The following is a 14,922-nucleotide window of genomic DNA, read 5'->3' on the forward strand; positions in this document are numbered from 1 at the left end:
TGGATTCTTAGTGAACTCATTCATCAATAGGTAGTGTTACACATATTATCTTTAGCTTTGATTACATTCACTTTAAGCGGTTGCCCTGGTTTGGGATGGAAGTCTGCAGTCATTTTATGTGACTGAAGACTTTTGAATCCTTCCACGGCTCGCTGTCGGGTTTCTCCAGTACGAGTGGGCAGTCAAGTATGCGATTGACATACAAGCGGTCACATGCCGACTAGACGTGCTCGGCCTTGATCAATTCATTTGTATTGTTTCCAAAGATGGATAACTCATTTTAAGATGTGGGTTTGTGCCTAGGCTAACTAAGAGGGATGTTGGTATATACTTTTTCTGCCAGGGCATAAATGTGTCTGTGCTTTATTCTAGGCAGCTGATATTTTGTGCTCTTGCAGTACTGACTGAGGAGAGGAAACCATTAGAGTGTCTGGACGCCTTTAGCTCCACTGGTAATGTGTTTTTTAGATAAACTACAAGTGATATTACTGTTCGCTTAAAAGCCATTTCATCCCCATCATTAGTTATCCACCTGTTCAACCCCCAACCACCAATAATTGATGGCCATGTTCTTATGCAGAGGATAGGGGGAAAGCTGTCAGTTTACAGGGAGAGATGGGTGAGGTGCAGTACATGAAGACTTCTGCGTTGTAGAAAAGAACCATAGACTTTAAGTATAAAAAGAGCTGCAAGAGAAAAGGTGACACAGGGCTAGAATCAGGGTACCGATCCCCAGTGTATGCTGCTCTCAGAAAGGCACCATATACCCAGGGACAGATTTACTGTAACGAGAGAGGAAAGGATTCATGCTACCCAAACAGCCAGCATTAAAGGGGTATTCCTGGGAGATACATTTTTGTACTGTCCCTGCCCTCATACACTATAAAGATGAAATACTCACTTGTAATTCCATGTGACAGGAGCTGCTCCTCACTGCTCCCCCCTCCCGGCTGGGTTATTACATCATACACCAAGTGCAGCTCCCCGCTGTGAGTAACAGCCAGCCTGAGAATAGTAGGTGTGGCCACACCCCCTGTTTTATGCACAGAAACGGCTATTATTGGTAGACTGGCTGATAGTAACAGTGGGGAGCTGCATACTGATGTAATGTCCCAGACAGAGGGGTGAGGAGTGAAGAGCAGCTCCTGTCACACACCAGCCCCCTGATAATAATGTCTCCCGGTCTGCAGCTTGAGAAGAGGAGATGTGGCCACACCCCCTGCTTTATGCAGAGAAGCCATTATTCTCAGTAGACTGGCTGATAGTAACAGCATGGAGCTGCACGCTGATGTAATGATCCAAACGGAGGGAGGGTGAGCAGTGAAAAGCAGCATCTGTCACGCCAGCCCCTTGATGTCTCCCTGTCTGCAGCCGGAGGTGAGGGGGCGTGGCCTGCTCCCAGCTTCTTGTAGACCTGTGAATAACACATTATCAGGGACGGGTGCTGCTACTAGAAGCTGTGAGAAGGCCACGCACCCCGGACTGCAGACAGGGAGACATTATCAGGGTGCTGGTGTGACAGGAGCTGCTTTTCACTGCACTGCTCACCCCTCCTTATGGGACATTACAGCAGTGTTCTGCTCCCCGCTGTTATCAGCCAGTCTACTGATAATAGCTGTATGTTTGCAAAGAACAGGGAGCGTGGCCACGCCCCCTCTTCTCAGACTAGCTATGCCATACAGGGAGGGGGGAGCAGTGAGGAGTCACACGGAATTACTAGGGTTATAAAGATCATAAAACTGCACTGGACATCTCCTCCTTATAGTGTGTGAGTGCAGGGACAGTACAAATTTTGTTATCTCCCCGGAGTACCCCTTTAAGCAGAGTCGGGCTGTATGATTGCAGCCATATATACTTGTTTCTGAATTGCTCTAGCGTTTCTGAGGAAGTATACTTTAAAAATCTAGACGAGGACCATAGCCAGAGAACTCCAGCCCCACCCCTGGTTGGCTTCTCCTAGAGCCTCTAAAGGTGAGTGACAGGTCTTTCGCTATAGAAGAGACTTGTTAATCACCTGCAGCAGTTTTGGGAAAAGTCGTCCAGGGACAGTGCCTGAATAGCCTAGTTGTCCTGTTATGGGCACTGTCCAGTTCTTTAAAGCGCACCTGTCTGCAGGATTGTGCTCAGTAAACTACATACACTGTCAGGTGGGCGACATTACACTGATTAAAATGATCGTTCACTGACCTGCCTCCTATTTTACCTAGCCCCAGACTACTAGATGCATTATTTAAAATAGGAGGCAGGTCGGTGAAGGATCAGTGATCTGACATAAGAGCATACAAATGAATATGTAAGCAGAGCAACTGATAGAGCGCCCCCCACAGGCCGCCCTGGAGCATGAGCATATCATTATCTCTAAACAAAGTAAAGATTACACAACAACCTCAGGACGGATTTCATCAACCAAGGTATCATTTTAATCAGTGTAATGTCGCCCACCTGACTGTGTGTGGTTTACTGAGCACAATCCTGCTGACAGGTGCGCTTTAAGGTAAATTTTCTGTGAAATACTGGATTAATTCAGAGAGAAATAAACCTAGCTGCAATCATTCAAGCCCAGCTCTGGTTACTGCTTCCGACGATTTTGGGCAGGTGACAGGTTTTCTATAATTCTCTAACCCCTACAAGTTTATAGTTTTGTGATTATTCTCAGACCTAATCGACCATTCACTCTGTACTAGACAGTAATCTACTTGCCTGTAATTTTCGTTAGTTCATAGGTGAAAACTGAGAGCAGCAGCTTCTCTACAGGATATCTCTGTTACTGATGTATAACTGGTCAGACTTTAAAGGTGTTGTGCGGCCTTGGGGTACAAGTCTGCAGAATCCTCACATCCTGTGCACTGTACGCTATGACGATTCTCTGGTGCTGGGAGTAAGGTGGTCATGTGACTGCAAGTAAGCGATTTGCATACATCCGGCCACATTCCAACTAGACGTGTCCAGCACTGAACAAGGTCGCGCACATCTAATTGGCACATGACTGCCTGTATGCAAATTGCACACTTCTGCGGTCACTCAACCTCCTCTCCCATCATCAGAGAATCCTTACAGCACGCTGTGAGGATTCGCAAGTCTGCAGTCACATGGAGTGACTGCAGACTTGTATCCTAAGGTCGGACAACTACTTTAAATCCTTTCCAGTTTTGGTCATTTCTGTTTACTGTCCTGTTACATTTTTACTGTTTAGCAGAAGTAAAAGCGTTGTGTTCCTTTGTAGGCATCATGGGATTGCAGTGGGCAAAGCACCTCGGGAATTCTGTGAAAGTCACCATCAATGACATCAGTGACAGTTCAGTAGCTCGGATCCGAGAAAATTGCCACCTTAACAAGATAAGGACAGTAGCGCAGGCGGACGAGATGCCTGAAGCGACGCCTGAAATAAGTGATAAAGACTTTGTGGGCACTGTAGAAGTTACGAACATGGATGCCAACATCTTGATGCACATGCGCTCTTTTGATTTCATGTAAATGACTACATCTCACCTACTATTTGATTTACATTGTTTGGCTGATACTCTCTAAATGTCTTGTCTCTGTTTCTCTCCAGACACTTGGATCCATTTGGAACGTCTGTGAACTATCTGGATGCAGCTTTTAGGAATGTTCGGAACATGGGCATCGTATCCATCACATCAACTGACACAAGCTCACTCTATGCCAAGCAAACACATGTGGCTAAACGTCATTATGGCTGCAACATCATCAGGACGGAGTACTACAGAGAGCTGGCGGCTCGAGTCGTCCTGTCGGCGGTAGCCAGGTGAGTCCTAAGGGTTTCAGTCGTGTTCTTCAGAAGATTAGGAATTGGGCTAATGCAATATATTTATCCAACAGGACAGCTTCTCGATGCAATAAAGGGATCGAAGTTCTGCTCTCGGTGGCTCTTGAGCACTTTGTGTTGGTGATAGTCCGTGTTCTGAGAGGACCATCTCTAGCTGATGAGAGCGCAAAGATGATTAATAATCTGATTCATTGCAATTGGTGTGAGGAAAGAATCTTTCAGAAGGAGGGGAACATGATAGAAGGTAACATTTAAAATGTATTAAAATAATTACTTTAACCTTTAGTTAAAGGGAATCAGTCACCGGGTTTTTGCCACTTAATCTGAGAGCAGCATGATGTAGGGACAGATACCCTGTTTCCAAGGATGTCACTTACTAGGCTGTTTGATGTAGCTTTGATAACCTCCTGCTGATAAAACAGTGATTTTATTACTAGATTATTAGTAAACCTGCTGCCCTGTAGTCCTTCATGTTCATGAGCTCTGTATAACCCCGTATTCCACCACTGATTATCAGCTTTCTGCCTATGCACAGTGTACACACAAAGCTGTCAATCAAGGGTGTGGGTGGTGTTATACGGAGCTCAGCATTTAGAGAACTTGGGGGATCTGCAGCAGAGAAAGCAGTGATTTTATCAAAACAGCAGCAAGCAGCTCAGTAAGTGATACATCTCTGGAATTAGGGTCTCTGCCCCTTGTGGTAGATCGCTCACTCGGCTGCACATGGAGGTAGACACAGGTACGCTGTCTCTTTAAATCTTTGGTTGGTTTATTATAATGTGGCATAAACCAACATTTAGTCCGTGAAAATAAACACAGCCCGCTGGGCAAAACAGGAAAACAAAGCAAGAATGGTAACACAAAGAACACAGTCCTTGTAGTGGCAGGGATCCGCCTGCTGAGAGTACAGCAACTCCAAATGGTTCAGGAACAAACACAAGCTCCCTTCTGAAGCTAACTTCTTCCAGACACTGAACTCTAAATACTCGACCAGCTGAGGAAATCAAACACCCACAGACCACACCCTGAGGTGGACATATGGTGAATGGCCTCCCACCCTTCACAATGGCCATTCACAAACAACATTCCATTTTACTATGGACTTAACCCCTCTCAACAAATAACATGCTGAAGGAAACGTAATGGTTTTAGTTCACCGAAGCTAATAGCCTCAGGGAAACATATCTCCCCTCCAGCACTTTACCAGTGACTTTGTCACACCCTACATTATGCTGTTCTCAGATCGTGTATCAAAAACCTGGTGACAGATTCCCTTTTAAAAATGAGAAATATCATATATTCTGTGAAATAGAGTGGGTCGTGCGATCAGCCTGTAACCACAGGTCTGGATTATTTAAAAGGAACCTGTCACGTCAGATAATGCGATTTATGTGCAGATATAGTGTTGTTTTGCAGGTAAATGGCATTAGAAAGGTGCTTGACTGCCGTACTGACAATTTTCTCCCAGGATCCGCACTAACTATTCCTCCTTGGAGCCACCAATTTTCAGTCATAGAGGTTTGTTGGCATTGCTACAGTCAACTCTTACAGTATTGTAAGCACACCTCAGCACTTTGATTGACAAGCCGACTCTGCAGTGCATCAATACAGTTGTGGCTATCAGTCATAGTGCCGGGGCCTGCTCACAATATAGTGAGCCATGACTGTAGCTGGGCCAGCACGCCTGTATGACTGAAAGCTGGCAGCTCTAAGGAGGAAATAGGTTTATTTTCTCCTGGTAGCCGCACTTTCAGTACAGCGGCTATGCACCTTCATAACGCTGATAACCTACAGATTAACCCTATATCTGCAAGTAAATTGTGTTATCCAATATGACAGACTCTGTTTAAATTGTCTGTCATTGAGGTTAATTTGAGCCCAGTCAGACTTATCACTTGGAGGGAAAATGAAGCATTAGATGGCAATCATTTAAAGGTACACTAAACACAGAAAACACAGGAAAAAAAGGAAAATCATTTCAGCATTTCTTCCCTTAATCTTCTCACTTTTTCATTTATCTTATTGTCTCATATTACAATAAAAACTGAGAAATATATAGTTATATACAATTGTGTGTGATTGTAATACAACTAGCTGCAAGCAGGAGCTTCTCCCCTTGACAAGCACTGCACTGTCTACTGTTTAGGGCTTTAGTTGGTTACTTGCCAAAATTGAAACTGATCAACAAAGGCAACTATATATATATATCTTCATATCCAAATTCCAAGTTTCTGTAAACTAATTTTAATATATGGATTGTAAGACCATGTGGCGTTGTACACAGTCATTACCCATGAGCAGATGTATTTTAATTGGATACCGTGCAGTAAATAACATTAAAAGTTCTGGCTAAAATAAACTAAGAATTTGAATGACGAAATATACAACTGATGTTAATGATTGTTTGCCTTCAAGAAAATCCATACAAACAACTGCCATGTGATTGCCACATAAGTATGCCAGGAAGATCTGCAGTCTCGATTGGTCCGGTTTGGTGAGTACCCTGATTTGATATCACTGCACAGTCCGGAAGAATTAACCCTTTAACCCCCAAAAGTGGTTTGCACACTTTTTTTGCAACGACTAGTTTTTGCATTCATTTTTCCATATGTCGGCCGACAGTCATGTGATGGCTTGTTTTTTTCGGGACAAGATGACTTTTTATTGGTACCATTTCCTGCAAATGACATTTTTTGATTTCTTTCTATTCCGATTTTTGGGAGGCAGAATAAACAAAAACCAACAATTCAGGATTTTTTTTTTATATGCCGTTCCACATGCGGTAAAATTGATAAGGCAGCTTTATTCTTCGAGCCAATACTTTTACAGCGATACTACATTTCTATAGTTTTTTTATGTTTCGACGCTTTTACACAATAAAAACTTTAATAGAAAAAAAAATTTTGCATCGCTTTATTCAGAGAGCTATAACTTTTTTATTTTTCGGCTGAAGGAGCTGTATGGCAGCCTGTTTTTTGAAGAACTAGATGACGTTTTCAACGGTACCATTTTTGTTTACATTAGTCTTTTTGATCGCGTTTTATTCCATTTTATGTTTGGCAAGATGATGATAAAGCATCGTTTTTTGCTTCGTTTTTTTTTTTTTTTTTTTTTTTTTTACCATGTTCACTAAAGGGGTTAACAAGTGGGACAGTTTTATAGGTCAGGTCGTTCTGTTCCGATACCAAATATGTGTACTTTTATTGTTTTTTCATAATATTTATGGGTACAGTATACTTTTATTTATTTATTTTTTTCTGTGTTTTTTTTTTTTTTTATATATTTTTACCAATTTTTTTTCCCCTTTCTGACACTTTTTTTTGCACTTTTACACTTTGTCCCACAATGGAACTTTCATTTTTTGCAGGCTGATCGCTTGCATAGCATAGAAATGCAGCAGCCGCATCCTTGATGCTATGCAGGCTGTTAGCCCTGCAGACACAAGTTAGATAGATTGTGCGCAGTGCACGATCTATCTAACTTCCGGATACCTGGTGACCTGGATGTTTTCATGACGACATCAGGTCACCATGGCAATGATCGGACCCCGTGCTCACAGCACGGGATTTCCGATCCAAGGTAAGAGAGGCACTCTTACCTCTGCCTGCCCTGGAAATGTGATCGACTTCGATCGCAGCATTTCGGAGGTTAATGTGCCGGGAGTGGTGCACTACTGCTCCTGGCTCATAGTACCGGATGTCAGCTGTCAAAATCAGCAGACACCCGGCGGCGATCGCGGCGGCACAGCCTCTGTATGGCCGCGATTGCCAAGGTGTAACAATACGTACCTGGTCATTATGTCCCAGGGCACAGGTACGTATTATTACGCCCTACGTCAGAATGGGGTTAAAGGCTATGTCCTCCTTCATAACCATTTGTTTTTATCCAAATTTAACTAAAATGAAACATGAAGCAATCCTGATTCTCCCGCGTGTCTCCCTTCATCTCCATGCTCGCATCCTAATCCACCACAAAATGTATGCGATCTAGAAGTCCTCTGAAACTCTGCAGGTTATTTGCAAGTCCTTCCCAGTTGTTCCCCGCCTTTGCTTACTCTCGTATTATTCTGTTTCCAGGTCCGGGTCCTTATTTAATGCTGGGTTCTTGAAAAGAATGCTGTTTGAAGCTACGACACGAGGCATTATAGACATACATGCCATACTGAAGACACTGATTTGTGAATCTGAATGCACGACTCTTAAACAGTTCCCTATAAATCCAAATCAAGGCACTCAAAGTAAGACCTTTTTGTGTTTTTGTTTTTTTTGGGCTAAAGCTGCAAGCTATACATTTTTGTTTTCGCCAGGTCTGATCTTTAGAAATAACAGCTTTGTATATGTAACTTAGTGTCTCATCTGCCACCTCTTCATTTAAAGTCGGTACACAGAATAGCCATATGCCACAAATGCTGCCCAATCAACAAGCATTTTATTGTAGTGTAGTGTCAGACTTGTATCCACAAGGTATTCCCATCACGGGCATTCATGGCATAGCAGTGACAGATGGTTAGGACTATGGCGTAGAAGTGAAGAGTTCTGGAAACAGTGTAGCCAAGATCACTCCACTATGTGAGCTACTGAAGTGATGTAGCACAGCCCACCTCCCTCACCTCTGTCTCCCGCATACAGACAGATATTTTAATGTTTTGCTATGAATGGCTGAAAAAGAAATACCCCTTAAGATTATTTTGCCATAGCAATTTCCAGTGCCCTATAATCCTCATTCAGGCCCCCTTCCACTATAGGCCAGAGTAGAGAGAACAACCAACACTTTTTCCTCTGGTTTAAGGGCTGTTTACACAGGCTGAATGAGTGTCCACAAAATTGCTGGTTTCCCATGATTAATACATTCGGTGATCGGCTGATTGGATTGTTTATGCTGGCCATAAAATCATTGATGTCTGGGTCGCATTTCTAAGATTGTACACTAGATGTGCTGCCTGTTGTTCTGTCCCCATACAGTTAGGATCGGCCCATGTGAACGGGCTTTTAAATGAGCGCCAGATGACTTGTACAGTACATCGCTCTTATGGACAGAAACTTGTGTCTAAATGCACCTATACTTGGGTTGTCCATTACATAGTGAATGGTTGTAACAACCCATTATCCTCTACAAAATTCAGCTGTTTGCTTTAGAGGTCTGATTAAAGGGGCTGACCATTATTTTACTTTACATGTCTCTTTCATGTGAACTAAGTGCCATAGATAAGCACTTCCCAAAATTCCTTCTGTAACCTGAGCTTCACCTGATTTCATCATCTCTGGCTGAGAATCTCCTGCTTCATGTGATCGTCAGACCAGATTCCCACTCAGTTCTTGGCTCTGGAAACTGCTGGGTGGGCATGGCTAGTGGTGAGGGTGGGCCGGGTTCCACTCCAATGTTCATATTGTTGCAGACGCCGCTCTCTCTGTGAACCCTGCCCCCCTTGTATCTGTATGTATACAGCAGGGTGTATATACATGTTCACTACATGTAATATATACACACCCTCCTGTATATGATTATATGAATTTATAATTTCTCTTTCCCCATCCAATCCATCTATCCCACCCCATCAGTCAGGGGGAGTATGGGATAATCTTTATTGCCAGGGCTGGTGTTCTGGTGCCTTGTGCATTACTTCTACTCCCTGTAACAAAGTCTTGTACAGGAGATTGTGCTGATGCTGTGTGTGATGCTGAGGGTGGAGTTACACGTCTGTGCTCACTGCTGGCTTGCGGCCCGGCCCAAGGTATGATGGGAAATGTAGAAAAACCAAGACAAACCAAACCAAGTTGGCAAGAAAAAGGGGGTATATATTATTATGTAAACCAGACAGAAGAAAATACCCAATAAAATTTAACTTTTAATAATTACCATTAAAAGTGTACTAAATAGTCCAAATCGGACAAAACCTAACTACACTTATCAAGAAAAACATATATGGGGAAGGATAGTCAGGGTAGAAAAAATATATTTGCAATCAGACTTACCCTAAATAACCCTTATGGGATGGAATACCCTACCTAACAGCGGAGTATTTTCACCCTAACGATACGAGTTGGTGTCCCCGCTCCACGGAGGCTGTCCCTAACCTGTCCCTAGATCTCCCTAAACAACACACAGATAACATAATAAATGTTGACCAACATCGAATACAATCATGTCATAATTGACATGCTAAATATCACACAACATGTATGTTAATAGGGGAAAAAAAAATGCAAAGACAGAAGGAAATTTATCCCTTAAGTATTACTAGGATCAAGAACTAGCCTCCCAACACTATTAATATATAAGTGGGAGCCCCACAGTAGCCACTCACAGGATCCCACACAATTAGACAAAAATGCATTGGTCAAAGACAAGTGAATGGACTTATCTGGTCTCTAGTCCATCTGGAGGTCCCGACAGATGTCTTAGAAGATAATTCTTTAGGCCCCTTGATAAGTGGCTATATAGTCCCAATCACAAGATAGATTCACACTTGTGGACTTCATACAGAATTTTCAGTCTAACCGGGCATCCACTTTCTTGGTCCCTCAGGGTGATATAGACCCATGATGGGAAATGTAGTAAGAAGGGAGCTGATGATTTGGAAGAGAAAGTGAAGACTGAAAATACTGCAGAAGCCCGAGCACAGGAAGCGAAGCAGAAAGGCATAAAGTTTGGCAGAAAAGGTATATGGGGAACTTTAGGGACATTTGCCATGAATGCTTAAGGATAAACTAGTAGCTGAGTTAGGGTAGTGGACAACATCTTTAAATAAAGCAGCTCCATTGTGCCATGGGTATGACGATGTCTAAAGACCTGTATTGCTTTATGTCTGTAGCCGAAGAAGGTGGCGTCTATATTAAAATGCCAGAAGGAGAGATTGCAGCAAATTCAGGTATGTAACTTGCAATATTTGTGTTTCTTTTGTATGTGTAAAGGAATTTATCTGGTTTGGATATTTTTAGTGGTTGAGTCATATATATTGGCTTGGTGAGAGAAGTCGTCCATGGGAGGGTGACTCGTGTCCTATACATCTACAGCTCATATCCCTTGCAGTATAGCCGGAATCGGTAACCTTTGGCACTCTAGTTGCTATGGAACTACAACTCCCAGCATAACATGACACAGTTTGTTGCTATCAGGGAATGCTGGAAGTTGTAGTTTCACAACTGCTTGAGTACTACAGGTTGCTGGTCCCTCAGTATAGCATTGTAAGGTAGCCACTGAAGGCAATGCATGTATTGCTTCCACTCCATAGTGAGAGCTCTGTATAACAAAGTGTAGAACACCTATAATACTGTATATAAATATAGCTGTATTCTAGTTTTATGGTTAAGTAGTTTGGGACAAATTTTAAAACAATGAATTCCGTAAGCAGGAAGAACTAAATGGCTAGCAATAGCCACCGACAAGCTAGAAAATCACCTGTGATCCTGTAGGATCTGGAAATAGCATCCTGTATGGCCCCTTAAATTCTGCTGTGGAGTGATTGCCATACAGCAAGCATGATATTATTCCACATATATATACACCCATCAGTCATCACATTAAATCCTTGTGCCTAATATTGTGCAGGTCTCCTTTATACCACCAAACAGCTCTGACCCATTGAGGAATGGAGTTCTCAAGACCTCTCATGGTGTCTAACATTAAAGTGGTTGTATCAGGATCCTATCTTCAGAATCCACTCTGCTCTCCTGGTGGCATGGAGACAATGCGCTCTTCAAGATTGACATTTACGGCATGGATGAGCTGCTGGTCTGACCTGTGCTCTACGATGCTGCTAGAACAGACAGCTTTGCCTCTGCTGCATTGGAGCTGCGATCTGGCCATCTCCACTGCAGAGCTGGCAGGCTGTATAGCAGACTGCTAGAAAATGTGCGCTTCTAGCTTCGGAAACTAGCCACCTACTGAGGTAGCCAGTAACTTTGCAATTTACCACATTACCAATTTTGCCCATTTAATTTGAGGCGACTCCTCTATTTTGGAGATACCCTAACCCAATCATTTAGCCATCACACTTTGGCTTGTCTTAGTCACTTAGATCTTTACAATTACCAATTCTTCCTGTTTCCAACACATTTACTCTAAGAACTGACTTTTCACTTGCTGCCTAATTTATCCCACACCTAAATAGCTGCCATTGTCACAAAACTGTCAGTTGTTTTAGGGAAGGAAACAGGGCGGCTAAATTGCTTATGCCATTTTCGGCTGCTCTCTGTGGCCTTACTCTTCAATGTCCTAGCTGGTGTACTTTACATTGTTGCATTTAATTTATTCCTCTTCAGGGAAAAGAAAAAGTCAAGACATGAACACACAGCCCCCGAAACGACAGAAGAGTGAAGTCCGCGTAGAGCACCCTCCATTTTATTACAGCATTCATAGACATGCTATTGGTGGCCTGAACATACCAAAGTAAGTTGTTTGGTCGGGTTCATGCCTCATATTGTAATATGGAAGTCAAAGGGATTGTAAAAATCTCAATGCATGCTCTGGATTTGAAAATCCACTATTTGTAGAGGATTGTGATTAGTCACAGACTTATCTGTTTCCACAGTGTATATTTTACTGCTCATAGATAATATACAGTATACAGTGCCCACTTGTAGTTTATGGGTGCTTTCACATTGCGTTTTGGCACCCGTTCATTGTTCCCGTCAGTTTACGTCCGAACCCCCCCCCCCCCCCACCTCTGCAAAACAGGAGGTGGATACTTAGCTGTAGTCGGCTGAAAATGATGCACAACAGACCCACACAATCACTCTGTCGGGCACCATTATAGACTATGGTCCCATTGGCGCATACTCCTGAATCCCATTTTGCTTGGGGTTTGGACTTAAGCACCAACGGGACCAGCGAACAAGTGTCAAAACAGTGTGAAAGCACCCTATGACTCTGGCCAGTTTACACAATCTCTGTCCTCTATATTGTGTATCCTTGATCACCTTGTCTGTTCCTTGACAGACTCTTGACATCGCCAGCGCCAAATGTTACTCCTTGGTATCTGACACCCATATATAATATACCTGCTAAGATACGCCTATATCTACTTTCAGCTTTCCGATATTTTTTTCTTATTACAGATTAAACAAAATCATCCAGTACTTCTCAGAAGCTGGGTTTGTAGTGTCCCGGACCCATTTTGACCCTACAGGAATAAGAACAAATGCATCTCTGGCCACACTGAAGGCGATCCTTAAAAACAGCAGCCTCTCAAATACATCACAGATCAGCAGCTGCAAGGAGGAGGATGCGCCGCCGCAGGAGGAGGATGCGCCGCCGCAGGAGGAGGATGCGCCGCCGCAGGAGGAGGATGCGCCGCCGCAGGAGGAGGATGCGCCGCCGCAGGAGGAGGATGCGCCCCCACAGGAGGAGGATGCGCCACCGCATCTGATTTAAATCAGAATTACTCATTTACTGTGAATTATTAAACAGAACATGAATCCACTATTGTTTTAGAAAAAGAACAGACTGTTCTCTCATGAAAAAAAAAAAGTATGTTAATTTCTTAAATGTTTTTGACCATTTTACTATTCTGTTTCTTTTAAGACATTTTGCCCTTAGAGAGGACCTGACACCATGTCAGAAGTTCATGTTTTTGTTGGTCATTAAATCTTAAACCTTTTCCCTGAATATGATTTTTTATATATATATATATATATATATTATACACATAAATATACATACATTTGCCCTAAGGTTGTTGAAATATTGGCAATTAAGGCAACTAATATGCTAATTTATCTGTGTTTGGGCGAGTCTTTACACTGCTCTGTGACGCTGCATAAGGCAGAGTCAGTGGCCTGTCACAGCGTGATCTTGTGAGAACAGACTTGCCCTCTGGAGACCACGCTGTGTGTGGTGTGACACTGCCCTCAGCACAATTTTGGCAGGCGACTGAAAAAGAAGAGGATTGCTAGATCAGGAGTCTGCTGGACAAGAAGAGGAGCACAGGAGCTGCTTCATTATATGACTATGCCTAATCCCCCTGATGAGTATTTTCAGAGTTTGTGTAACAAGCAATGAGCACAAGGCTATGACCCTTTCCCATGGGAACGAGGATTGCTGGTATAAAACTCTCTTAGGGAATAAGCTGCAGTCACACAACTCATTCCCCAGGAAATGAACATGGCATGAGTTACACCCCTGCCCCCTCAACCACTCCCCATGGAATAAGAATGGTTGGCACACAACTGCCCTTGGCAGTGAACTAAGATTTTACATATTCCACCTGGACAAAGAGCTGAAGTGGCATATAATTCCCCCCAGTAAGTGTGCATGAGTGGCACATGCTCCCCTCCTTAGGGAGCGTGAGCCTGAGTGTCCTTTCCCTGGGCAATAAGCAGAGTAGTCACATATCCTACCTGGATAAAAAGCTGAGGTGGCATCTTTCCCCATAGGAAACTCATGGGTGGCACATAACACATTTCTACTGCCAAGGAATGAGCATGTGTGGCACAGAATCCCATGGGAACTACAATGGGTGGCACATACTTTCTCCTTTTTGGGGAACGAGCATGGGTAGTATAGACTTGTCATCTCATGCTCCCCCCTTCTGTACCAGGCAACGAATATGGTTGGCACACAGTCTTCTGGGCAATGAGCTGAGAAGTCAAATCCCACCCGGATAAGGAGCAGAAGTGGCTCGTTGGGGGAAGTCAGTGGGCAGGTAGTGAGAGGTTAAAAAGGCCTTGGTTCTGTGACTACGGACATAGTTGCTGCCCCAGGTTTCTGTTAATACCTTTGATTATTTCCAATAGGTAGCACATAACCTGCTGGGGACTGAACAGCATCTATCACATGCTTTATTTATCAATCACCCATGACAGCACCATGAGAGAGGGGATCCGCCCAACAAGGACAGGAAACCTACAAGCTTAAAAGGGTGGCACCTCTCTCCCGTATGTTGGTTTCCTGTCCTTGATGGTAGATACTTAGAAGTTTTCTTCTGTCCGGGCCGGCCAGGTAGCAGGCAGGGATCCCTTCTCTGTCCTGGCCGGCACAGGACTCTGAACCTTCACGGTGCGCTCAAGGGGGCTGGCGCCAGAGGGAGAGTAAAGCGGGCTGTTGAACGGTGTCCCCTGCCTGAGGTCTGGCAGCTCCAGCATGGCTTAAGCAGTGGCCAGGACCACTTAATCCTGGGCCCCCTCCGTAGCGTGGGC

At 43.6% G+C, this 14,922-nt stretch overlaps 1 protein-coding gene across 3 annotated transcripts in view; it reads left to right on the plus strand.

Annotated features, from left to right (window-relative positions):
• TRMT1L (tRNA methyltransferase 1L) overlaps positions 1–13,160 on the plus strand; it is a 40,258-nt gene extending 27,098 nt beyond the window's left edge. For all 3 annotated transcript variants that reach the window (XM_073683606.1, XM_073683609.1, XM_073683607.1), the window contains exons 9-17: positions 373–452; positions 3,224–3,470; positions 3,554–3,766; positions 3,841–4,031; positions 6,203–6,281; positions 7,864–8,024; positions 10,599–10,655; positions 12,049–12,175; positions 12,844–13,160. In XM_073683606.1, coding sequence (XP_073539707.1) covers positions 373–452; positions 3,224–3,470; positions 3,554–3,766; positions 3,841–4,031; positions 6,203–6,281; positions 7,864–8,024; positions 10,599–10,655; positions 12,049–12,175; positions 12,844–13,159 — 1,471 coding nt within the window. In that variant the 3' untranslated portion in view covers position 13,160. The remainder of the gene's footprint in view (positions 1–372; positions 453–3,223; positions 3,471–3,553; positions 3,767–3,840; positions 4,032–6,202; positions 6,282–7,863; positions 8,025–10,598; positions 10,656–12,048; positions 12,176–12,843) is intronic.
• The last annotated feature ends 1,762 nt before the right edge of the window (positions 13,161–14,922 follow it).

Source organism: Phyllobates terribilis, unplaced genomic scaffold (genome assembly GCF_046119375.1).
Source record: "Phyllobates terribilis strain yellow unplaced genomic scaffold, ASM4611937v1 Scaffold_5__5_contigs__length_657084704, whole genome shotgun sequence".
Taxonomy (NCBI): domain Eukaryota; kingdom Metazoa; phylum Chordata; class Amphibia; order Anura; family Dendrobatidae; genus Phyllobates; species Phyllobates terribilis.